Raw genomic sequence first — 27258 nt, forward strand, 5'->3', positions numbered from 1 at the left:
AAAAATATAACTATTTTGAATTGCTAACAGCAATGCTAAAATGCTATAGCAAACAACATCACATAGGAATTGCAACAGGTAAATAATTATATGATCAAGTGAGGGTTATGGGAAAGCATAGGGTTCTGTCCACTTCCCCTATCTGGGGGTCCGGTCATAAACCCCCTCATCATTTACTGGCACGAATGCTTGATATCATAATAGCGTCGTGCTCCAGAGGCCTTATCAAATTATTGGGTCTAAGCCTAGTCTTTCAATGGCTGATGTTTGTTACTAGAATGCAACATGAGCCCCTTGAATTTTGCACAAAGAGTCCTGCCTTCACAGGCAGCAGCTGCAATTGAAGAGGATGGAGGAGGGGTTTGATGCTGTTATCCAGCCTTTTTAAGTGCCTCCAAATATCTGCCTTCTCTACTCTCTTTAGTCTGCCACTTAAATAAAGTCTCATTACGGGCAGGGAGAGGGAATTATCCTCTGGCCTCCGCTGCATTGGAGAGCTTCTGTAAAGTTATGCGCAGATGTTGATGGGCACTCAGCGTAAATTGCCTGAATATGGTCAGATCTCATCTGCCTCGAGTAACTCTCCGATCCGCACTGCCTCTGCTCACTGACTCACTGATAATTTTCAACAGGCTGGGGAAGCAAATTTCTTCAAACGTTTGAAGTGCGCTGTTGTGATTAGACATTAGGCCTTTGATAATGACTGTGATTTATGTTTTATAATTGCTAACGCTAAGTTAAATTAATTTGTGACATAAGGCAATAAGTACTCGGTACCTTACCCTCCAGAGTTACATATATTCAGGATTTTACATATTCCAGTCTTCAGCACTCCGAGTATATAGACTACTGTTAAAAAGTTTGGGATCTGTAGGAAAGAAGTGTCTTATGCTTACCAAGGCTGCCTTTATTTGATCAAAAATATACAAATAGTGATATTGTGAAATATTATTATAATTTAAAATACATATTTTCTATTTTAATACTGTATATTTTGAAATGTAATTTATTCCTGTGATGGCAAAGCTGAATTTTCAACAGCCAATACTGCAGTCTTCAGGTTGAATCAGTGCTACCACATTTTTATGATGTCCAACTACCTTTCTTGGCCTTGAACATGGTAGTTGCATTGCTGTCCATGCAAAGCTCTCAAATTAAATAAAAAATATCTTAATTTGTGTTCCGAAGATGAAGGTCTTACAGGTTTGGAACAACATGAGTGTGAGTAATTAATGACAGAATTTTCATTTTTGAGTGAACTATCCCTTTAACACATTAGAGCTGAGCGATAAAGAAATATGGATGAATGAGAAACTAAAGTGTGTGACGTGGTTGATATTAAAAAGAGTTATTAAAAGCGCAATAAGTCGCAAAAGAGAACTGAATCTGGTAACCACATACTGACAGGCAGCTTTCTGTGCATGTGATCCGAGACGGAGTGGACTGCTCGACTAGGTCAAAACAAACATAAAAATGTGTGAAAATGCCTGTCTTGTTGAGTCTTCCCATAAATGCATTGCGTTATGTTTTACATGAATGAAATCAGTTGGGAGGAAATAGAATGTGTAACAGTATATTGGATCATTGCATTAGGTCTTAAAGTGACAGCAGCCTAATAAACCCACTGCTGTGTGTGTTTAATCAAACAACAAAAGTAAAAGTCACTCACTGCTCTTGACCTAATAATTTTTGTAGCTTTAATGAATATCAGTGTATATTTCATTCATAAATTGAATTCATTCATTATTCAATTTCTGTAGTATTTCTTACCTGGATACTACTTTTAGACTTGCCTTAAAAAATTTAAAGTACTTAATTTGCTTACTTTATTTGTATCATTGTTCTGTTGTATTTATTTGTTCTATTGCTTATCATTTGATCTGACTGCTTGTCCTCAATAAGCATGAGAAATGTTTACTTATTAGTTGTAAGGCCTGCTAGTTTTTCTTAATTTGCAAAAAACCAACATGAATAGAATTGTGATAAGATCATAGATTATGATGCTTCATGACCAAAAAACGTATGATATTATTTCCATATCGCCCACCTTGTATATAAATTACATTAAATTAATTAATTGAAACAAAACGTGATTTTTCAGATTATAAAAAGACATTATAGCGTAGGCAATGGTTATTCGAAGTGAGCAACTTTTTTTTGTCTGCTTTACAACATTGTAAACAGTACAGTCTGTACTTCAGATGCACTTTTATTATATAATGCCAAGATGTGGGTAGAGCTAAATTTAGCACTATGTAAAATAACATAATACTCTTGCTAGATTTCAACTAGACATTATTTTTTCATAAAATAAAAGTATTATTATTGATTTATTTTAGTGTATGTAATATTTATAATATTTTATAATAGAACTGATATTAATTATAAATTAAATCTGATTAAATCAAGATTTTAGCTAAATGTATGTTATTCTCCTCAGCTCATGGTGAGCTTTTCCAGTGGTGGCCTATTGCATCCTATTCACATGGATTTTACGAGCAGGGAGGGATGGGGGTTGAGGGATGGGGTGGGGGGGGGGGGGTTTCCATAGCAACGGGTAGCAGGGACGTTCACTGTGGTTGTGGCATGATCAGCAAGCAAATGCAAGCCTGACTTAGCAACCGCTCGCAGCCTGTTGGTTCGCCCCAGATTGTCCCCCACATGCGAGCGACTGACCGTATTACGTAACGTCACTCACTGGATTTATCGCATGCTGTTTCGCACAGCCAGTGTGTGAAGTCCGTGTAGTATTTGAACTCATTAAAAAAAGACTTAAGCTTGAAATACCCGTAGCTCAGCAGATTGCCGATGGCTCCCTCGTTTGGGAAAGGGTTACTCCCGCCCCAGGGCTGCGGATAAGTAGCTCATCATATTCTTCACACAGTGGCATCTCTCTGGGTGCAGTGCCGACTGTAAATACACAGCGGTAATCTTCTTAAGCTGGCCCATGAGCCGGTGCAGCGTGACAGGTGTCTTACACGTACAGTAGCTCTGGCAAAAATAGCAGCAACAGCAGCTCGACAATTGAAACCGTGATAGCGGTAGAAACTGTAGAGCTTGTTGTACAGTATTAGCTTGCCGCGTCAACGCTTCAAACCAAGTGATGATCTGACTGAAATCAGCTTAATTATGTGGTGAGCCTCATCCACACAGTGGAAGGACAACTCTGTGCTGCTTGATGTTTTACCCAACAAGAGTCGCAAATTGACAGACTGCCCAGTTTTATGTGAAGTAATGTGAGGAGTTTGTGCAAAATGATATGATTTGTTTGCAGAAGGATTATCAGCAAATCTCATATGAAGTTAACATGAAATGCCATTTGGAAGCCATTTGACTTAATTGTGACATTTTCGAGTGAAATATGATTTGGAATGAGAAGAAAATGTGTGGGAATTTATTGTATCCATCAGGAATTTATTGGATCATAAAAAGGAAACTTTGCCATCCGTTGATTGAACGTAAGTGGCCTTGGTGAGGTCAGCCGAAAAGATAAAAGTAGAGGAAGTTGTTACATTTTTCATTTGATTTTTTTTTATTTTTTTATTATTTAACTGTTATTGATTTTTTTATTATTTATTTATTTTTATTAAATTATTATTTATTATTATTTATAAAAAACACTGACATTAACCTGAATAACACATTCCTGATTACAATCGACACTAGTCATTGTTGGGCTGAATTTGTTCGACATTTTAATTACTGATAAATGGCTTTTTAATTCTTGGCACTTTGTTTTTATGTTGGAAATTATTTATTTATAAATTAAGTATTTTATGAGAAGATGTTTGAATAAAATGTTAAAAGATTAATGGCAGAAGTTTTGGTTATTGCTTTTTAGTAAGTTAACCAAAGGATTAATTAATTAATCAGTGAAAGCAATTCATAGATTTATAAAGAAAAATAATCATAACATTAAATGAGTAATTGAGGCATAAAATTATCAAATAAAATGAATAAATGATAGATTAATCAATAGAAAATGTATTAGTAACACTTTAGTATAGGGACCAATTCTCACTATTAACTACTGTAGTTGCTTATTAGCATGCACATTACTAGCATATTAGCTGTTTATTAGTTCTTATAAAGCACATATTAATGCCTTTTTCTGCATGACCATATTTTAGATTCCTTAATCCATACCTAAATTTAACAACTATCTTATTAAATATTAATAAACAGCAAATTAGTAATAGTGAGAATTGGTCCCTAAACTAAAGTGTAACCAAGTTATCGTTAGTTGCAGCCATAAAGTTAACATGCACTTAATATATTAATAAATTATGTTTAAGTAATAGTTTTTTTTAAACATTCTTATTCACCATATTTAATATTACTTCATTAATATAACACTAGGTTTAAAAGTTAAGTCTGCATAAATTGGAAAGTAAATATTTTCCAAATAAGGTATTTTCAAATTTATTTATGATTATTATAATTATAAATAATATAATATTTCATACAGTGGTATTTGTTTTATTTAAATGACAACATAAAACCAATTATTTATTTCAGAAACGGTTATTTTTAACATCACGCAATGAAATGGTTTTTAATACATAGAAATAAATAGCTTTATTTATATTTTCAAAAGGCAGTCCCACACAGGGGGCTCATCATATTTAGAGGTCCTTGGCACTAGAAAGTCTGAAAACCCCTGGATTAAACAACTGAACAGTGATGTATTGAACCAAGCTGATTGGTTTCTTTTTCCAACAGCCCTGTTTCTTTCACAGAGTTGGGTTCATTGAGAACAAATGTACGTTTCTGTAACCTTTTCAGATGACTTTTAGTTGTTTGTGGCTTTTGTGGAAATGAGTCAACCCAGGTGAAAGGAACAGTGGGGTGTAAACAACGGCGTGGTACCCATGGGGCTCCGAATCTGGCTCCGTCTTAAAATGCCACTATGTAAAACAACGCCCCTACAGCTTTGAAAATAATACAACACTATGCAGAATTCAATGCAGCGCTGTGCACGGAAATGTCATCGTCTCTTGCTCGCATTACATATGTTACATAGCCCACGGCTCTGCCCCGGTGGATCGCCGGACACCCCGGCATCCAGCGCATTAACATACTCTGCACATACACGGGATGTCATGTTGCCAAGCAACAGCGCCACATCACATAGAGAATGTTGTGAGCTGTTTTTTGAGAATTGCACTCGTGGAAATAGGTACAACACCTACTGAGGCCCCGAGGAGCATCTAGTTCAGAGCAAATGTTACATCTTATTGGCTCAGTTTGTATTATCCTTGTTTACTTGGGCACAAAAGGCTGAAACTGAGTGTGGAAGTGCAAATAAAAGCAGATGAATTCGCTGCACCAAATAAAAAGCCTCATAATTGAGTCCCCTCTCTCCCCATTATCACTTTTATCACGGCCTTTTTGTGCAGTCTCCGATTAAAGGTTTTCCTGAATGCTTTTTAGAGCTCTTCCTGCCTGCTTTTGTTTTTTTGGTGTGCATTTATCACCAAAGCATGGAAACACTGAACACATTTGAGGGGAATCTAGGTTAAATCAGAACTCGGATCTCAGACAACTTGTTAAAATGATTAACACATTTGAATTTGAATAATGTAAATTTGTGTTCAGCAGAGATCAGATGTGAGCTCGGAGATGTCTTTCTCTCACGCAGTGCTGAAGCTTCAGAATTGGACAATTAATCAGGCTACAAAAAGAAGAGTTTTTTTTAAACATGTCATTTTCAATTAATGTCTGAGACAAAGATTGTAAATCTTCCCCCCACTTTGTCTTGACTAAAAATAAATCCCATCGTCCCTCGAGTGAAGTCACTGATTATGTCCTAATCAGGCGTGTTTCCGAAGGCTAGACTGTGAGACTGTTGCATAACGTTATGCAGTCTCAGAAGATATTTAGTTTAATGTGGAGCAGAAGTTTGGGTTTCGTATGATCTGTTGGATTTCGCACAAAATAGTGATTTTTAAATGTTGTTATTATTCAAGTTTTTCAAATAACTGTTTCTTCAACTTTGGGCAGATTTGTTTCAATTCTTAGGCCCTGTTTACACTAGTGCATTTTCGTTTCAAAACGGCATTTTAGAATGAAAACGATCAACGTTTACACTGGCGTTTCCGCTGCGTATCAGAAACGATCTCCGTTTACATTACAAAACCGAAAACGCATGTCACATGTCCATTCATGCAGGTACAGCTATAGATATGTATAGGTAGATTCCCAATTATTTAGATCGCAGATGCATCTGCATCTGCGTGCTTGGAGCGGTCGAATGGGGAATCTACCCATACATATCTATGGGTACAATAATGAGCTTGATGTTATTGTTTACACCGTAAAATTTGAATTTTTTTTATTATTTTTATCATGCCTTCATCATTTACGTTTGTCACATTTCAAATGGAACAAATGAACTCACTTTTAGAACAGAATATTTTTATTACGTGTCAGTTTCAATCAATTGTATACTTTACTGTTCAAACAGTTGGTGTTTTTTCTGTTTTACTTACCATGGTGATTCAATTTAAAACAAATTCATAAATTACATTTTAAAATATTAAAATAAAGTGCTTTGTTTCAGCAGCTATTACTTCAGGCATCATTTTAAATATGCTGATTTGGTGCTCAAGAAACATATCTAATTGTCAGTGTTGAAATGTGGATACCATGTTGCACATTTTTGTCAGGTTTTCATGAATAAAAAGTTCAAAATAACATTTAGCCTTCTTTTGAAGAGTTGAATGCATCCTTGCTGAATAAAAGTGAATGTTTGAATGCTCGCTGAATGCTTAGTAAACAAAATTCTAGCTAAGAAATTAGCCTTTGCAACACTAAAGAGTCCTATTATGTTCTATGTTGACTAAGGTATCTATATAGGAACATTACAGTTCCTGATACAAGTACAATTGTAATGAGGTAATGATTTTCAACAAGCTCTTTCAGTGTGGATGTATCGTCTCTGAACAATCACAGCACTCCAGATTTTCATTTAATCTCCTGTGTTTCTGTTTTCCCACACAGTTAGTTTCATATGTGCCCCCCCCCCCCCCCCCCCCCCCCCCCCAGACTTTTGTCATGGTGTTTTTCCTTTTGTCATGAAGAAACTCTTCCCTGAGGGATGATAACCTACCCATAATACCACCGTCAGACTGCAGGCAGTTCATTTGAAATCGACATCTATTGCTAACCCATCTGGTTACACCTGCAGTGCAGCTGTGTTGTAGAAAATATCACAAATTCAGGTATTCCCAGTCTCCAGCAGAGATGCTGAGGAAGAAATGCCTGCGAATCTCTTTATCTCTTACTTTTAAGATTCAGTGTGACAGTTCTGCAGGGCCATTTGTTTTCCCAGAGGAAATCGACAGATATGAAAGAGGACTTCAAATGAAATATGAAGTCAAATGCTGAAATGTAAGATGATTCATTCAAATGTTTGAATTGATGGTTTATAAAATAATAATCATGTCAACAATGTTCAAATGTTCGACATTTGAGTCATTTTGGATGTGATAAACAGATGAGGTGAGATGATATGTGTTTGTTTGAGTGGGACAGTGAGGACACACACACACACACACACACACAGAGCTCTCTCATCGCAAAAGCACTTACTGAAAAATAGTGCATGAAACACCATACACACTTCCATTGATTTCTCAGATAAAGACATCTGTCATTTACTCACACTCACGTCATTCCAAACCTGTAAGTTTCTTTCTTCTGTGCAACACAAAAGAAGATATTTTTCTAAAGTGTACTGGTAGCTTTTTACAATGAATGGGCACTGATTTCAAGCTTCAAAAATGATGCAAAAGCACCATAAAAGTCTCATAAAACTTACTCACTGAAATCGTACCATAGATAAGTGTGATGAAAAGATTAAGATGTCAGTTAATATTCATATAATTGATATTATCTTCATTTCCAGTGAGCTGTTAACCACGGTAACCATGATTCAGTCAGTGAGTTGAACTCAGGATTGATTCATGAACGAATCATTTAGATTGATTGAACTGGATTAGACAATTTGTTGAAAAGATCTGAGAAAGGGTCAATTTAAATCTATTTCTCTCATAAAGAAGACTTGGAATTTGATGGAAGTTGTACAGACCACTTTTTTGGTGCTTTATGTACATACTTTCATTACATTGGGAAAAAAAATCATGAATTCACATCTGTGTTCTACAGAAAAAAACGTTATGTAATGACACGAGGGTGAGTACATGAAGACAGCATTTTCATTTTGAGTGCACTTTTACTTTAAACACAAAACAGACCCTTGAGAAACGAGGTGGAGGTGTGCTGTGAAATTTCTTTTGCTGTGACTGAGGCTGTTTTCAAACTTGGTTCAATTGATTTGTAAGCCAATTTCTGCAGAATTCAGCAGCAATGAGGAATGCATTATAATACTATAACAGGCAAATTATACACCATCAATAGCTATTCACTTCCTCAAAGTAGAATGGATTGTTTTCATACCAGTTATGAACTACTCTGTTTCACAGACTCAAACGTTCTTGAAGAGCAGCTGAGCTTGAAAAATGGCATGGAATGAAAATTCACCAGATATATTTCTAAATGCTACTGTGAACAATTCATTCATGTACATGTTTTATTTTTAGAAAAAAAAAGACCTCAATGTTTAATCAAAATGTCATATCTGGACCTCTCTGGTGACATATACAGGGCTTCTCCAATTACTTAGTCCCTGCAAATGATTGGAGAATCTAACAGTCCCTGCAACCTCGCATTCATCTCCCTCCACTTTTAAATTGCAACACCCACGTCTCAACAATCAAATCAACAACTAATGCATAGAACCAAGCCCCTGCCCTACAAAGATTTGTTACTCTCAGATTAATGTCAAAGAAGAAAAGATCTGTCACTTCTGTTTCACCTCGACTTTGCAGAGCCTGTTTTTTTTCTTTTTTCATTTAAGCTCTCTATGTAAACTCCTTTATATGTCAAATGAAATTGAAATCTTTGTGCTCACATGGGCTGCTGCTTATAGCAGTTTTAATATATTCTGATTCGCTATCAGAATCTGCCAGTTTCTAACAATTGTGATCCCTCATAATGATGCGCAGAGCTGTAGGTGCTACACAGCCAAGAACAGCTTCTTTTATCCTCAAGATCTCACTCTAACTGGCCAAGTTTCTGATCAGACTTAGTTGACATGTAAATATGGGCATTTGGCATGTGTTAATGTATTCATCTGACTTAAATAGTTGCAGATGTTCTGAGCAATCTGTTTTTGCAGCATAATAAAAGGTCTTTTTCCACTGGGGATGAAGTTTTCAGTTCTAAAAGTTTTCAGAGTTCAATTCTGAAGTATGCTCCCAGAAGAACATTTTCAAGCATAATTTGATTCCTCCTCTTATTTTCTTTCAGTAAAATAGTCCTGGGCTGTGTTTCCCAAAAGCATCTTAAGATTAAGTACATCGTAGACCCATTGAAACCAATGGAGCTACGATCAACTTAGGCTTACGATGCTTTTGGGAAACCCAGCCCTGGTCATAGTGTAGAAGTCAAATCTGTCTTTAGCTTAACAAAAGTGTTCACTGTAGGCAGCATTGTTTTTGTAATTCTTCAAAATTAATTCAAGCAGGGACTTCAGAGATTAGAGGTCTGTGGCCGTTACACACATGGCTCCAGTGTCGCCGAGCATCTCCCAGCATGCCTTGCTAATAAGAGGCTAATTAATTTAAAGTCCTGTCCTCAGCAGAACTCTAGCCTTTTTATGTCACTCCCATAGTTGACTGATTTCAAGTTATTCTTTTATCTACATAAAGATGATAAATATGTGAAGACGCATGAAATAAATGGCCTTTCAGCTAAGAACAACAAACATCCGATAGTATTGATTGAATATGCTGATTTAATTGAGGTTTACCCTCGTCCGGCTTTGTCCATTTATTAAATTACCTAGAAGACTAAAGGCCACCATCTGTGAGAGGATCAATTTTGTCTTCAGTCTGCTCTCTTTGTCTTTACTCATTTCCCAAACATCCCCTGCGCTTCAACATATGAATGAGAAATGAGCTACGGCCACACTCAAGTTAACGCCCAAGCTCTGAGTTGTTTCCTCAATTGAAACATATTGATCTGTTTTACTATTTCCGTTCCTAGAGTTTCTGAGGGCAAAACAGATAGAAGTATTGTTTTTAGAACCAAACAGCCTTTCTGGCCTAGCTTAGAATGAGTTTAAGAGGAGATTTGTTTCTCAGAAATAAATCTCTGCATAATGGGTTGCGTTTGTGACATAGTGCTGAATGCGCTGATGTCGCCGTCAGATGCGGTGGGAACAAGGCAATAAATGAATCTGCAAAACTCTTAAGGAGGTGAAATGGCCGAGTTGACAATGAGCTTGTTAGGTTCACTGTCTGATGTCGCCTCTCATTTATTCTGATCAAAATGACGCGCTGTTGTTTATCTGAAGAGCCTGTGTCAGAGGGGTTTCCATAGTTACTTGTGCGGCTGTAAAATAGGAGAGATGTGCCGCTTGTGTGGAATTAATGAAAAGTGCTCTCAGAGGCTGCTGAATTATGCATGTGGAGAAACAACTCACAACTGAGGAACTTTTCGAGCTGTATGATTTTTTTGGACTAACTTTAGCTCTATAATAGCAGGTTTGTTTGATGTGTTCTTTAATTCTAATACTTTTCTCTCTCTTCAGTTTCTCTGCAGGTCAATATTACACCTGCGCAGGGTGAGATCAGTGTTGGAGAGTCACGATTCTTTTTGTGTGAAGGTAAGTTTTCGTATTGACCAGATACCTTCTGGCCTCATTACAGTGCTTTTCTGCAGGTAAATCAGCTCTGGCTGCTTACCGCGGGGATTTGTTTTGTAGATAATTTCAGCCTTAGTTATGCCATTTATTCTTGGTTTTTGTAAGCAAGGAGCAGGATTCCTTTCTAGTTGTGGGCGAGGTTTCTTGGTGTGACGCCATAGAAATAGAAACAGAGTGCCAACTGACCAGGTTACATCTGGTACCGATATGGTTTTATATTGATAATATATCTGGCATTTAAATCAATGTCAATGTGTTCTCTGCCTAACAAAATGTAATGGGTCTGTTTATCAATCTGTATTTCATATTACTGTCAATCTTTCTCTCCCTGCTGTCATTTAACCACAGACATTTACACTGCTCATTTTCTGCTTTATGAGCAAATGTGTTTCCTTAAGGAAAATAAATATAGTTTAGAGCAGGGGGTCGGAGTTTTCAAACTGGGCTTTTGGGAAGGGATTGTTTGGGGTTTGTGAAACATTTCAGAGAAAAGTAAGTAAAAAAAGTAAAAGAAATTGCTGAATTTGTCATCATTTATGGTTTAATTTTGATCATGAGATTTACTTTATTTTATTCTGTTTAGATCTTACAGCTGTATAGATATACATCAGTCATTTCTAATAGTAAGAATGTGATCAAAAATACAGTAAACAGTAAAACTCTTGTTTGAAAGAGAGAGCATAAATACAAACTATTATTGAATGTATGCATCTTTCTTTGCCTCTGCTGCCATTATCTTTTTCACTGGGGGTTTTAAGCCAATTTTCTTTGTAAAAGTGCTTTAGAACAACGTTTATTGTTAGGATTGAATTTGAATAATGTTCTTTAACAGATTTATGCATCTAACTGTTAGTGGGTTGGAAAAACAAACTTACTAAATAAATATTTTCTAGGTTTATTCATTTTGGCTATGACAATATAAAAAAACAATTATTTAATTTTGCAAATGTAATGTTTTTATATCACATTTACTCACACAGTATAAATAGGGGCTTTATTTACTGCAATATGTATTTGTCTTTTATATTTTTGAAAAGGGGATCATCGTGTTTGGAAGAAAACCACTTTTACTCAGTGACCACCTGTTTCTAACATGGTCGATTATTATCTGTACTTAAAAATATGTGTCCCCTCTTTATGAATATTCTCAATGTTACCTTCTAAAAATCTGGTATACAGTTTTAATGACCTGATTCCTGGTCCTAAAAGGTCAGGTTTTCCATCTTTTGTAACCTAAAAAAGCAGTAATCTTCTAGGTGATTCATTTGCTGAAATGGTACGCTAGTGTGAATTAAACTTTAATGTTGCTGATGGTGTTCTGTCAGCAAATATCACAGAGGACTCAGTAAACGAGACCCATGTGAAATAAGGCTTACGAGAGGAATACGTTAAACCTTTGTGTGCCTATATCTCTCTTTGAAAAACGTTTTTCCTGGTTCCACTCTCCTGGGCTTCATTTGAAGACCCAAAGGCGTGGAACAGTGGCTCTGATAATTGCTCTGAACACTCAAGTCTTCACCAGTGCTGTGTCCTACGGTCCACTGATTTGGGTAATAGACTGGTAACCTGAGAATCGGTTGAAGTTTTAAGTTTTGCCTTCTGACAGCTGTTGTGCCAGCGACACCTAATCCCAACTAATTCAAACAAACAATTCAATCGCGTCAGGCCTGATTCGCTTTTGATTGATTCATCTCTGCTTTGTGGATGTTTACATAAGCTTAACTTTTAACAGAATGGTTTATATGATGACACATTTAATACATAGGATCAGCTCATGAATGCTGATATGTTCATTTGGTTTGCGTTGTAGTTATCGGTGGGGCCAAGGAAATCGATTGGTTTGCTCCAACCGGTGAGAAAATTGAGCCGGGCAGACTGGATATCAGCGTGATTCGAAACGACGAGACGTCCTCCACTCTCACCATCTATAACGCAAAGGTTGACAACGCCGGCACATACAAATGTGTGACCAGCAGTGGTGATCGAGAAGCCGAAGCCACAGTCAATCTGAAGATATACCGTAAGATATGACATGTTTGATTCATCTGTGCTGGCTGAATATATATAGAAGAATGGCAAAATTAAATTTGTGATGTCAAATTTAAATTCACGTTTTCTATGTATTTTTTGGCGAAAATTTATGAAGTTTGGCACACTAGTTGGAGAGGGTCTGAACAATCCTTGTGCCAGTTGTGAGGTATCCATCTCAATCTCTCTAGCGCCATCAACAGTTAAAATTTGCTCTCTGTATTTTCCAAAATATAAATTGCACTTGACAATAAATTGCACTGGGTCAAAATTACATCGTTGAGAAAGGGGGAAAAAAGAAAAGTTGCATCAGTTGTGTAAATGTAATGTAAACAAAAAAGTAATGAAAATAAAACTAAACTTTTACAAACACTTTAAACATGTATATTAGTTCCCCTCATTCGACAACAAATCCTTTAATTTTAATGGTATTCAGAACAGAACAGGAATGAAAAATATAAAACAAACACAAATTATAGTGGAATTCATTATAATCAACATTTCTTATAAGCGCCAAGCCTAAACAAATTTATTTGAAGCTAAATGGAAATGCATGTGGAAAATGCACTATGATAAACTTGAGCTCCCATACCTCACTTATTTAGCACAAAACCAAATGTGTTTTGCGTGATTGACATTAAATGCACTGTATATTTTTAAGTCACTTTAAAATACAAGTCACAGCCCATTTCGGATGATAGTTTTTTTTTAAAGGTGCTTCTGAGGAGACTTTATTTTGGATGATGACTTGGTTCCTTGTTGTAGACTACAACAATACAAAATTAAGCATGATAAATTGAAGTTATTACTTGACTGCTGCTTTTTCCTCCAGAAAAAATCACCTTCACAAATGTCCCATCACCTCAAGAGTTCACTGAAGGGGACAATGCCATTATAGTGTGTGATGTCATAAGTTCACCTCCACCCACCGTCCTCTGGAAATACAAAGGTGCAAAGATCCATTTTGAAAAAGATGGTAAGTCAAAAGTTTCACACTTTACATGTAAAAAATGATGTGTTACATAAGAAGTCTGATTTACTTTGCTTAATTCTAACTGTTTGCGTTCATTAATAATTTGATGAGATAATTACTGCAGCCTAATGCTGCTTTCTCAGAAATGTGGCACTTTATTAATCCCTCTGATAACAGATGAAAAAACTGTTAAAATGGATAAATTTGCATGCGATTTTAATACACAATTTCACACACATCTGTTCATCTTTGTTCTGTTCCACAGTCCGTTTCAGGACTTTAAATAACAACCATCTCCAAATCCGAGGGATCAGGAAGACCGACGAGGGTGTCTACACTTGTGAGGGCCGCATTAAAGCCCGCGGAGAGGTTGACTTCCGCAGCATTAAAGTGGTTGTTAATGGTGAGTCTTACTCACCTTACCGTACCTGTAGTGCTCTGGATTTGGGCATTTCAAAAGATCCCACCGGAATCCGATCTCACTTTGACTCCAGAGCCATTACATTGGCTGAGACAATTGGTCTCAAATGACAAATTATACAAATGCTATAACTATTTTCATTCTTTAGCTTTTTATTCTCATGAAAATTTAGAAATGTCTTTTTAAATAGCACACTAATCCCATTAAATTGGATTAACAAATCTTAATTGGTCAAATTATACATTTCTTTCTTTGTCTTTTCAGTTTGCAAGCTAACAGCTTAGCCTACTAGCTTAGCATAGCGCTAACTGTTTAAGAAAAGCTCTCTTGATTTAGCTAGAACAAGATATCACAATATTGACATGTGTATTTGCAGCTGTGTTGGTGTTGAGGTCAAGTATAAAGCTCGGTGTTTTGTGTTGAGGATCAGACGTTTTTTGAAGTAGCTGTTGTCAAGCTGCTCCACAGACCTTTTTCTCTCATCTCCTTTTGATTTCTTTCTTATTTGCTATGTCGTTTTCCTTCCTGCGGTAAACCCGGTAATGTAATTTATTACCGGGTTATGACTGTTTATTTGTTTTCTTGTTTGAGTTCAATTTGACTCCTTAGCGGGTTATCTTTATGTTGTTGTTTAGTCTGCTTGAGCGACCACGGTGCAACAAAATACAGCACTTAATTTGTGAGTTCCTTCTTATCAAGAGAGGAGGAGCAAAAATTTACACAAAAATTGGTTATATCATTCATTGGCAGCCAATTTGATTTCATTTTCAGCATGTGTCAGATTTGCTGCAGTGCCATATTCTCTTTGTGAATGTGATCAAAGTGAACCTTTTAACAGTGTAACTGTCTTTTTCATCAAAAGCCACATTTATGAAAGAGTAAAGATGTATTTTGAATAACTGCCATTTTCTTTTCTGCTCAGTCCTGCCCACTATACGAATCCGTCAAGCGGAAACGAACGCCACCGCTGACATGGGCTTCTCAACCCTGCTGGCCTGTGATGCTGACGGATTTCCTGAGCCGATGGTGACCTGGGCACGGTAAGCCCATATTTTTTCAAGAAATCACCCCAGGAGGGAAAAAAGCACTACTGAAACACTGGTTTTGCTGCACCTCCTCTTGTGTATTTTGGATTAAGAATTCAAAGCAAGAGGAAAAGGCCTCTGAATAAATGAAGAACTTTTGTGGATGACATGACATAGAAAAACACACCATTAGTACTTTTAAAGTGTGAGTCTCTCCTCAGCCATCACCGTGTTCTCAGCGGGAGTGCGTACTCTCACTGCTCGTGGAGGAGAGTGTGTGAGACACGAATCCCACGGGATGATACAACACGCCTCAAGGATCTTTTGTTCGGTCGTGGAGGGGGTGGGTGGGTGTAGGAGGTGTTTATTTGTCTCAAAATAACTCAGGTCCTCTCCTCTGACAAGGGTTATGGTATATTTATTACCTGTTTGACCTTAAATGAAGAGATCACCACTGTGGTCAAGAATCCAATGAATTCAAGAGTGTCTGCACAAAGACCACTAATAGAGGGGCAAATAGAAGTAGAATGAAAGCTAGTGGTTGGCTAACAGTGTTTCCGATTTTCTTTATATTTATTTTTTTTGTTTCTCAGTAAAATCTCAGTTGGTGAATATTGAACAGGCTACATGGAAAATGTGTAGCTTAAAAATATATTAAAAATAATATTTTGATCCAGGATCTAAAAGGAAATTGTAATCTACTGGTTTGCAAACATGTGGATGATATAATAATAATAAGAAGAAGAAGAAGAAGAAGATTAAGAAGAATGAAGAAATAATAAAAATAATAATTAGTAGTAGTAGTAGTGGTATAATATACAATTATTCAATATTGATGATTTTTAGTAAAGTTTCTTATTAAACTAAATATATTATACCGAGTATTATCATATTTTTAGTTCTTTGTATTGATATTTTTATTCTTTATAAATTTGATATAATTACTTAATTACATAATTTAATAGATGATTATTACTAATATTCAATACAACCATTTAAACATTTATTATCATTCAATACAGCTAATATTTATAATTTTTTTATATTTATTATTTTTATTGTAGTTTAATAAACTCTATATATTACACACAGTATTATTTATTGCTTTATATTTTATTTCATGGATTTTGTTAGTCTTTAGACATTTCGTCTAGCAATTTGGTTAAAATTAATATATTTTACACAGTATCTTTTATTTCTTTATATTTTTAGTCTCTCTCTCTTTTTAGTCTTAAAGTATTTTAAGTCTTTAAGTGTTAAAGCTGCAGTCCGTAACTTTTTTTGGTTAAAAATGATCTGAAATCAATATTTGTGTTACGGTGCTGTGCGGAGTAAGGAGCGCACGACGAGGATAAACAATCAACTTCTCTTTTAATCAGAGATCCAGGAGCAGATACAGACACAGGAGTGCACACACATCATAATCGAAACAATAACCGACGGTGAGACTAACAAAGACAGGAACTTATAAAGGGGCAGATAATTGGGAAGGACAGGTGTACACAATGACTAATTAAACTGAACTAGGACACAGGGGAAAACAGAAAACCCGACATGGAACAGTCACAAAAAACCCAACATGTAACATATCGCCCCCTCCCGGCAAGGCGTGGCCTCACGCCGTAACGTAACAACTGAGGAGGGCGGGTGGGGGATCTGGAGGAGGATGTGGAACCGGAGGGTGGCAGGGAATAAACATAAGAGAGTCCAAACAATAAGTCCATGGGGGAGTGGAGGGTGGGAGAAGCCAAGGGGGAGCCAGGAACAGGAGGAGCCAGATGACGACCCAGGCCACAGTCCAGATGGTGGCCCACGGGGGAGCCGACGGAGGGAGGAGCCATGGTGGAGGAGGGACCGCCGACTCCATGGGGCCGACCAACGGCGGCGGAGCAGGTGGTGGTGGAGCCCGAGGTGGAGACAGAGAGCCGAAGAGCCAGGGTGAGCAGATGTCTTCGGCGACCTCGGCGCAGGCGGAGATCCGGAAGGCCGCGGCGGAGCCGGAGCGACAGAGGACATAGGTGGAGCAGGAGGGAAGGAGGAGCCCAACGGAGCCGGAGGGACGAAGGGACGGGGCGCAGCCCAAGGAGAGTAGTCCTGAGGTGCAGGTAGGGGGACGACTGACCAATGCGGAGCCGGAAGGACGAGGGAGCCCGGTGGAGCTGGTGGACAGACGGGATCCGGTGGAGCCGAGGGAGCTTGAAGGCATGGTGGAGCCGCAGGGTCGCCGGACTGAGGCGGAGTCTGGGTCTCGGAGGCTGAGGGCGGAGACGAGGGATCCTCCAGACTCAACGCCAACAGAGCTGGAGGTCGGCAGACCAGCGGCGAGCCCACGCCACAGATGGTGAGCTGAGGGTGAGCAGAGGGGCTGACGAACTCCAGTGATGAGGGTGTTGGAGTAGGAACCAGATCAATGAGAGGCGGTGGGAGAGGGAGGTCGGGTGGGATAATTTCCCAGAAGTTCAATACAGGAGCTGGCTTAAGGATGATCGTGTCAGAGTGGAAGTCAATGAGGTTACCCAGGTCCAGTTCATGCTCACCCTCAGCGGTGGCGTCGTGGGCGGGGCGTTCCATCGCCCCCGCGATCTCCACAACTTTCTCCACCGTCGGATGCACTGCCGGCTCTCGCACCTGGTCAGACGTTTGGGGCTCGGGCTCCGGGACGATCGGCAGCTCTGTCGCTCCTGATGGCGATGGCTCAACGACCGCGGCAGGCTCTGGCTCTCCGTCTGCGGTGGGCTCGGGCAGCTCCGCGCTGCGGGGTGGTAGTGGACTGGGCGCTGGGTCCCGAGTGGGGCTGGTGTCATTCTCTGCGAGGTCCACGGTGAGTTGCGATTTGCAAGACACCAGCACCCACTCGATAAAGGCGGCGAGGCTCTCTCGAGGACCGTCCCCGGACAACTGCCCACGTGTGGTGTTGTTCAGTCCAGCTTTGTAGAACGAGCAGAGGCAGTAGTCCGGGAAGTGTGTTAAGTTGGCCAGGAACAAAAAATCCTCTGTGTGGTCCTCGAGAGAGCGGTCCCCCTGCTCCAGCAGGATGACGAGGAACGCGGGATCCATAATAACAAATAAAAAACTTGACAAAAAACGGGAAACAAAACGGGGAAAAAACACGCCGCAATCTTACTGTTTCGGTCGGTTATTCTGTTACGGTGCTGTGCGGAGTAAGGAGCGCACGACGAGGATAAACAATCAACTTCTCTTTTAATCAGAGATCCAGGAGCAGATACAGACACAGGAGTGCACACACATCATAATCGAAACAATAACCGACGGTGAGACTAACAAAGACAGGAACTTATAAAGGGGCAGATAATTGGGAAGGACAGGTGTACACAATGACTAATTAACCTGTTAGCCTTCACCAGAGCGACCTCGCACTGAACGCTCTTTGTTTGCATGTGTCATTGTTTTCTAATAGAATAAATGAAACGGGACAAAGTTAATCTTGACAAACTATATATCATTCTGAGGGTCTAAGCATCAAGCATCGACGACAGATCGCTGTTTTTCGATGGAAAGCTTATAAGGAATGAGTGGCACAAATTTGCTACATTTGTGTAAGCAGTACACATCCAAACACGCAGAGTAAAAAAGCCGTACGTACCTTTATCATTGTAATAACGAGCCACAAACGCGTCCACTGCTGAAATCCCAGTTTAGTTAGAGAGGTAAGGGTCCACAGAAAAACATCCCAGCGAGCACTTTTAGTCCAGCGAAACAATAACGTTGTAATAAGGATGAATATTCCTTTGTTTACGTTTCATTTCTTCAGAGAGTTATTGTTCGCGTCCGTTATGGAATAAATTACGCTCAAAAACAGCGTCTTGGTGGTAAAAAAACAAAACGATGTTGTAGAATACGGTCTTACAAACATAATGAGACCGTCTACGGAAAAAAAAGTCTCAGAAAAGCGGAATATAGATTATTTGAATTTGGCGCTCCCTCCTGCCGGCAGTGACGCTTCTGTGACGCACGCTGTCATCTGAGCGGGGCATAACTTAGCGATCTGCTTTATCCATAAAAAACTGTTTTTTTTTTCTTCTACATTTTTTATATGTGTGTGTGTGTATTGTGTGGGGAATGTGGCCGTGTCTGCATGATTATAATATGTATGGACGCACATCAGCGTGTTTATTAGCGACTCTATGACGGCTATCATTGTGATTCATTGATCAGCTATTATTGATTATATGGCCCATCTGTTTGATTATAATCTGAATGGAAGCACATCAGCGTGTGTTTACTGACTCTATGACCATGTCTGGCAATATCACTTCACGTCTGGCAGTGATATTTATCATTGTAATAACGAATAACGAAGAATACTTCAGTATACATACTATATACAAAGCATTTTTTTTCTATTTTTTTTCCTTTTTTATTACTCAAATAATTATTTTTGTATTTTTTAGTGCTCAAATAAATCTGTCTATTATTTTATAATTGAAAAACTATGCAGGAACATGTATAATGACTAAAATAGCTTGTATAATTCTGTAATCCATTTGGTGGTTATTTTTCCTCAAACAGGGGGGAGGGGGGGGACTATAAATAGTTTCAGAAAATATTGCAGGAATCTCATTTTTCATGGTATCTTCTTCAAATTTGAAATATGAACTTTCTGGATTGCTCCAGGACTTATTTCATGTATTTGTATATGAAATAAAAAAACATTCAGTGTGGAAAAATATTTTTCAAGGCACGTCAGTGCCTATAACTTTTTATCTTTTTGAGCATTATCAACTCTGGATGATAGATAGTAAAGCCCAGAGTCTCTTCTTTCCAAAGATACCTAATTTGTTTGTGTAAGCACACTTTGCCACAAACTGTTACCATTTTAATTCAGGTAGGTTATTTTCACCTGCGAGGCCCTAAATGGGGTTGAAGGTTAACAGGTTAAACTGAACTAGGACACAGGGGAAAACAGAAAACCCGACATGGAACAGTCACAAAAAACCCAACATGTAACAATTTGAGCAAGTACATAAGCAGCCAGTGTTCAAAACTATCACCTTACTTTAGCCCGATTCACAACGGTTCTAATTTGAGTGGTACGGGTAGGTTTTTGCGGGAAATTCGAGCATGTCACTGCATCATCACGTCACGTCTGTAAACATAAAGAAGTTGTCCCGGCTAGTAGACTATTGCATGTGAGGATCCTGCAGGTGGCGGATCCTTTATAGCCTTTTCTCACAGCAGCTGGAATAATTAAATGTATCATTTTGATGACGGATTGTGATCCAGAAAGGATTATGTGTTTATGAAGCACAAGTGAAGGAAATTAAATTATATTCCAGTTTTAAATTTGCTTCTGATTACAGATAGCCTCGGATTACACAAGATTTTAATTTTAAAGAGAACAGTTCGAAGGGAGCATAGTTTGCTTTTTGGGTTAAAAGTTTCTTAATATGAAATTCGAATGGCATGACAATTAGATTAGACTGTACAGAAATTGAAATCTACTAGCTAATACACACTCATAGTCACGCAATGCTGATGTTGTTAACATTTAATAATTTGAGAATAAAGTAATAATAATTTTCACGGTTTGATGTGATATGAGCTAACCGATCTTTAGATTAAATCACCATTGGAGCACAATTTATTGTAATGCTTTTTTTCCTCAGTTGGTCAGAACAAACGTGGCAGACTTGTTACTTACTTGTTCAGATGGCAATATACCGTGATAATTCTTATTTTGGTCATATATTCCAAGACGTAGGCAAGAATCTGTGATTGTGAAGTACAGAAAATATGATTGCCACACATACTCCTCAAAACAACTCATAACCCACGCAAGGGAGATAATTCCACAAAAAGCTACAATTCCAGGTTTTCAAACAGAGATGGCGACAAAGAGGCAAAATTTACGGACTGCAGCTTAATAAAAGCATACACAGCATAAATTTGAAAGGGTATCATCATATTTAGTTGTTTGCAGCATCAAAAACTTTGAAATCCCCTGCTACAATCATAATTTTTCATGATTAGTTAATCGCTCCAACTATTTTTCCACTGAATTTTGCATGCCAGAACAAGCAGAACAAGCTCTTCGAAGAGAAAATGTTCAGATTAGTCTCCCCCATTGCTGTATTGTTTTAATATGTTTGCACTTTCTTTCCTCTCAGGAACAACATTCCACTGGAGAGCGGAGATAAATACAGCTTCAATGAAGATGGCTCTGAGATGACAATACTAGATGTGACAAAGCTGGACGAGGGAGATTACACATGCGTTGCTAAGAACAAAGCTGGGGAGAGTGAACAAGAACTTAGCCTTAAAGCTTTTGGTAAGAATTCATGAGAGATGAAGTCTCGCAGGAGTCTAAAGATTTGACAGGACTCTGTTGAAGCTGATATTGAAAATTCAGCAATGACGAAAGAAATATGCAGTTTTATTCTGCAGAGAACAAAGTGTAGTTGCATGAATATACTGTTAGTCCACTTGACTCACTGTTTTCTTTGCTCTGTGAAATGTGTTTCACCTGTGAAAATTTTCGAATTTCTAACAAATCCTAAAGACATTTTAAATGAAATAACACAAAAAAAGGATATGTTTATCCAGATGTTCAGGTTGGTCTTTTCCATACATTGAAAGTGAATGCCGAGGATGCCAGCAAGCCCTAAAAATGAGAAAGCATCATAAAAGTAGTTAATATGGCCATATTCCAATTCTTATAATAGAAATATAAGCTTCTCTCAAATCTCATTTCCACTTCTGTAGGTCCAAAAATTGGCAAAATCATTTGTAAGAGGCATCAAAACTTGTCTTTACAGGCCATATTTAAATGATCATCCTGCAAAACATCTACTTTTGTGTTCCACAAAATGGGTTTAGAACGTCATTAGATTGAATAAACAGTGACAGAATGTCATTTTGAAATGATCTAACTTCATAATATCTGTCCTCTCAGTGCAACCCAAAATCACATATCTGGAAAGCCAGGCTACCACAGAAATGGACGAACAGGTCACGTTAACGTGTGAGGCCACCGGAGACCCTACACCCACCATCACATGGAGCTTCGGCACCAGGGTCTTCACCGAGGGAGAGCAGGTAACACCAAACGCACAGGCACAGGGGCTCCTCACTGGAGAGAAGTGGGAGCAGGAGCTAGAAGAGTAGAATGATGATCATGGTCTTACAGACAGGCAGCAGTTAGTTCAATGATGGAGTCGTAGTGCACCTGCCTCTGGCTGTTTCATGCATACGATTCTTTTTGTCTGCAGGAGCATCAAAAGAGGATTTATCAGGTATGAGATCAGAAGGTCAGGTATAGTAACGGGCCATTTAGATCTGTTTCTATATTCCTGTTTTTTCCCCAAAATGGCTCTGATGTTGTCTGCATACTCGAGACGTTTGCTAATCGACCGTCTGGTGTTTCGATTTCCTGAAGTTCTTCAAGTCGTGATACGATCTGCAGTTGTTGATATGTGAAAAAGACTTGCATGGTGGTGAAATTGCAATACTATTGCAACAGTTCCTGACAGGAAAAGTGATGATGGATGAGCTCTAAAAATTGCTTTACATTTGCTCTGTTCCACAACCTAGTGAGCTGCCTAGAGAGGCTGCTTTGCGAGGCACCATAGGTGCTAAGGCTGCTCCAAACACTGGCTAAATGAATTATGCTGCCGCCTTACATACCTGTTTTAACCTGATTCTAAGGCAGAACTACATTTACTCTTTGCAGAGAAGGCAAAACGAGAATGTACTGCAATGAGCTCAGTGGAAAATAAATCTAAGGGGATGGATTAAAGAGAAAGTGAGATATATATATATATATATATATATATATATATATATATATATATATATATATATATATATATATATATATATAAATTGAGCACAGTTAGGTATTTATTGTGTATACTATGACCTATACTTTCATTAATATTTAGAATTTGCAGAATATAATTATTTTTCTTTCTTTCTTTCTTGTTTGAGTATTTATTTATTTATTTACTTATTTATTTACATTTACTCACAAGTTTTTAAAATGTAATGAAGATCCACTGATAAACTCTTCATGAAAGATTCCAGTATCTCTTAAACATATTTTATTATTATTATTATTAAACAGATTTATTATGTAGATTTTTATAGGTTCATAAAATAGGTTTTTAAATTGCTCAACTTGTTACTCACCATGAAAATAGCCAATGAATCTGGCATGGTGTTAAAACACAAACCAACCAATATCAATAAACACATTTTTTTTTGGTTAAGGATAATAACCCTGTCTATGTGTTTCAGATGATTAAGCAGCCCACAAGGTTTTAAAACAGAGCTTTTGTTCTCTATCCTTGAGGTATATAAAAAATAAAGGATTTCTAGTTTGAAGCCTCAAAAATAAGCTCAATTTTGCTTGTGCCGAGTCACTGTCATCACAGGGTTCCTGAAGGAGCATGTTTTATATAAGCTCTTTGTTGGACCGCTTTGTCATTTCCTGTGAGTCGTCTTGTCCAGTCTTGCTCATCTCATGTGGGTGTTGGGTTGTGATGATTGCCAGCATCTCTTCACTGGTCTGTGTTGATCACCGTGTATTTCTTCATGGTTACAAAAATTATTAGCAGGTTACTTTGGCTGTATAACATTTTATTTGTCATCATCAGATATGACCAGCTGTCTCTGTTGATTGTCTTTCTGGAAAAATGAAATCAAATTTTATTTTATTTACTTAATACACATTCCTGGGCATGATTTTTCAGTGCCTGTAATTCCAGAGGAGAAAATTTATCAAAATGTACTTGCTCTGCTTAAAATTGTTAGTTAGTTGTTATGTTGTCATTTAGGATAATAGCTATCAGGGTTGTACGAGCAAACAGTGATAAACTACTGTATATACCACAACAAATATTATTTTCAAAATTTCTGTCTCTCTTGACTGTATTTCAGTTAACATGAAATAAAAACTGATCATATTTACTTTTGAAAACAAGGTAATGCTTTTATTGTGCATGATACATTAGAACATGATCTTCCAGAGGGAAAAAAAAATGTCAATCTAAAGTTGATTTGTTTGTTTGTTATATTTATTTTGTTGTCTATCTGGAAAATATGATTAGAAATAATCAAATCAAAGCTATCATGCTTTGAGTGTGTTTACATGCATATAGTGATGTATTACATGCACAACAAATAATATTACATTTGTTTTCTTGTTGCATAACATATCCAGTATTTCTCAGAAATGTATGAAAGACCGTTACTGCCACAGAATATAAAATAAAAAAATAATTGCAACTTTTTTTTCGGAATTCAGAAAAACATTGTGAGATATAAAATTCGGAATTATGAGACATAAACTCAGAAAACAGAGGTAAAAGTCGAAATTTCGAGATATAAACTCAGAATACTGAGGGAAAAATAGGAATTGCGAGATATAAACTCAGAAAACTGAGGGAAAAAGTCAGAATTATGAGATATAAACCCAGAATACTGAGGGAAAAAGTCGGAATTTGAGATATAAACTCAGAAAACTGAGGGGAAAAGTTAAAATTGCAAGATATAAACAGTCAATGATACATTGTAAAGAGGAAACTGACAACAGACCGACAGATAAGACATAGCAGGTTAATTCTCGTATGAAACAAGGTCTCAGGACTCTCAGCTTTCAAATTTTAAATTAATTAAAGCAGCATGTGAACCAATAGTCTTTTCATATTTACTTAAAGGACAAAATGAACATGAATGAACATCAGAATGTGTTTTATTTACACCATTTTTTCAAGTTTAAGTCCACCAAAGTTAATCTGCTCTCCTGTCTGTACAATAATAATTACTGTTTTTGCATTATTGTTTAGGGTTGAGGTAGGTATAGACATTTATAAAACACAATCAAATAGGTAGAAAATTAAATTCCGGCTGTAGCTGTCGGACAAGGTGGTGGATTCAGTGTTATGATTGGTCAATCGCCTGTTACTTCTTGCAAGTCTGTTTTTTGTTTCTGCTGCAGAATAAAAAATCAAATAGGAAATTGTGGCTTTTTATCTCATAGTTAAGACATTTTGTTCCCTCACAGTTGCTAGTTTTTATCTCACAACTGTAAGTCGCAATTACCCTTTTTTTTTAACCTTACCTGTGGCGGAAAACAAGCTTTCACTGAAATGTGTCACATTACTGAAATTAAATGCAAATTCCATTTCATGCTGACTGTATGCAGTTTGGTAAAGACAATCAACAGTCACTTGTGAAAAGAAAATTGCCTTAATACTGCTAATTATTTTTGAATATGTCACTTTGCTATTCCAGCACTGCTATACAGAACATCACATGCTTGAAGTGGGAATTTTTTTTAATTTCTTGGTTGCACAACCTTTTTTTTTCCCCCCACAAGATTATTTTACTGGGTGCTTCAGATGAGGAATGCCTTTTTAATAACTCAGTGTCATGGCTACAATTTCTTTTGCTTGAGGGTTTTATTGAAGATATTTACTAGAGCTTTAGATCTTCGTACTCTGCGTGATGCATGTTTCTATCTTCTCCGTGCCCTCTTTTACACAGCTGTGTGTCATGTATTACACCTGCGTTCATATGTGCATGGAAATCCTTTAGTGTCTTGAGTTTCCTGTCGTATGAAAATGAATGTTTTCTCCCTCAGAAAGACCCAGCTCATATCTTATCTTCTGATTGTAATAGTTGGGTCAATAAAAAAGGAGTTGAGGACTGTCATATATTGCAGTCTCTGAGCCACTTACCAAGGTTCCAGACAAATGAGCGGGTCATAAAAATGGCAGGGTAGGAGCGCCGCAGGGCGATAAAGAATTGGCCACGGACAACAGCTTATCACAATCCGGTTGAAAGACAAGAGGAGAATTCAACCTCTGAACAAGGGCCAATACATCAGCCACTTTTTCTCTTGTCTTTTCTCAGTAGTGCCTTCCTTTCTGGGTCTCCTTTGAGAATTCTATAGAGCACATTAAAGCGATAGCGAACTAAAAATGAAACTTCTGTCATCATATACTCATCCTTGTGTTACTCCAAGCCAGTATGAATTTCTGTTTTGGGGTAGAATTCAAAAGGAAATATTTAGCAGACCATTCAAGCTGCGTTCAGTGAAACACTGCAATTTTTTTAATGTAATCCCATTTTAAACACAAAATTTAACAAGATTTGAGATGTATGCTTAAAACAATAATTTTATTCACCAAGGATGTGTTTGATTGATCAAAGGGTACAGTAAAGATTTACATTGTTACAAAAGATTTCTATTTCAAATAACTGCTTTTCTTTTGATTCATCAAAGAATCCTAAAAAAGTATTGGTATCCACAAAAATGTTAAGCAGCATGTGTGTTGTTGTTTTTTTTTGTTTTTTTATAATAATTAGCAAAGTTACTTAAGCGTTGAATCGGGTCCTAAGATTTCTGCAATGCGGAAAACACGGCCATATGTATAACTATATATATGACTTAATGTATGATAGTACTACTACTAACAATAAAATTATTAAAATGTTATTTTTAAGGAATATTTACCACAAAAATTATTTACCAGAAAAATGTAAATACACAACGCAGTATTTCTATTTTAGTAAAATCAGTTAATTAGAAATTGTTTTTAATGTTCAAATTTAATGAAACCATTAAAATGGAATCCAGAAAATTTAGTAAAAAATACAACTGAATTTGAGAAAAAAAATAAAACATATCTCATATAGCCTTAATACATTTCTGTTAAATTATGTGTATGTTTTATGATTTCAATTCATTAGACATGTTTTTTTTTATTAATATCATTTAACCATTAAAACAGAGTGCAGAAAAATTTAAATGGACAAAAAAAGATTTTGGAAAAAAATAAATTCATAGGGCCCTAACTGAATCAGTATATTAGAATAAATGTCATTTTAAAGTATATTCAAATAGAACATTTTAAATTGTAACATTTCCAATATTACAGTTTCCCTGTATTTTTGATCAAATAAATGCAGCCTTGGTGAGCATAATAGACTTCTTGGACACAACAGCTTGATAATACCTGAATTCCACAGCAGAATAAAGAAAATTATATGGGTTTGGAATGACATGAGTTTGAAT

General features: G+C 37.2%; 1 protein-coding gene across 5 annotated transcripts in view; it reads left to right on the forward strand.

Moving 5' to 3' along the window:
• LOC306851013 (neural cell adhesion molecule 1-like) overlaps nt 1–27258 on the forward strand; it is a 104650-nt gene that overhangs the window by 24802 nt on the left and 52590 nt on the right. For 4 of the 5 annotated variants that reach the window (XM_079387026.1, XM_079387027.1, XM_079387028.1 and 1 more), the window contains exons 2-8: nt 10658–10732; nt 12582–12791; nt 13632–13775; nt 14038–14175; nt 15116–15233; nt 21347–21507; nt 22132–22274. In XM_079387026.1, coding sequence (XP_079243152.1) covers nt 10658–10732; nt 12582–12791; nt 13632–13775; nt 14038–14175; nt 15116–15233; nt 21347–21507; nt 22132–22274 — 989 coding nt within the window. Of the gene's footprint in view, nt 1–10657; nt 10733–12581; nt 12792–13631; nt 13776–14037; nt 14176–15115; nt 15234–21346; nt 21508–22131; nt 22275–22447; nt 22472–27258 lie in introns of all 5 variants that reach the window. The other variant, XM_079387025.1, reaches the window with a different exon arrangement.

Source organism: Barbus barbus, assembly GCF_936440315.1.
Source record: "Barbus barbus genome assembly, chromosome: 31".
In the NCBI taxonomy this organism is placed as follows: Eukaryota; Metazoa; Chordata; class Actinopteri; order Cypriniformes; family Cyprinidae; genus Barbus; species Barbus barbus.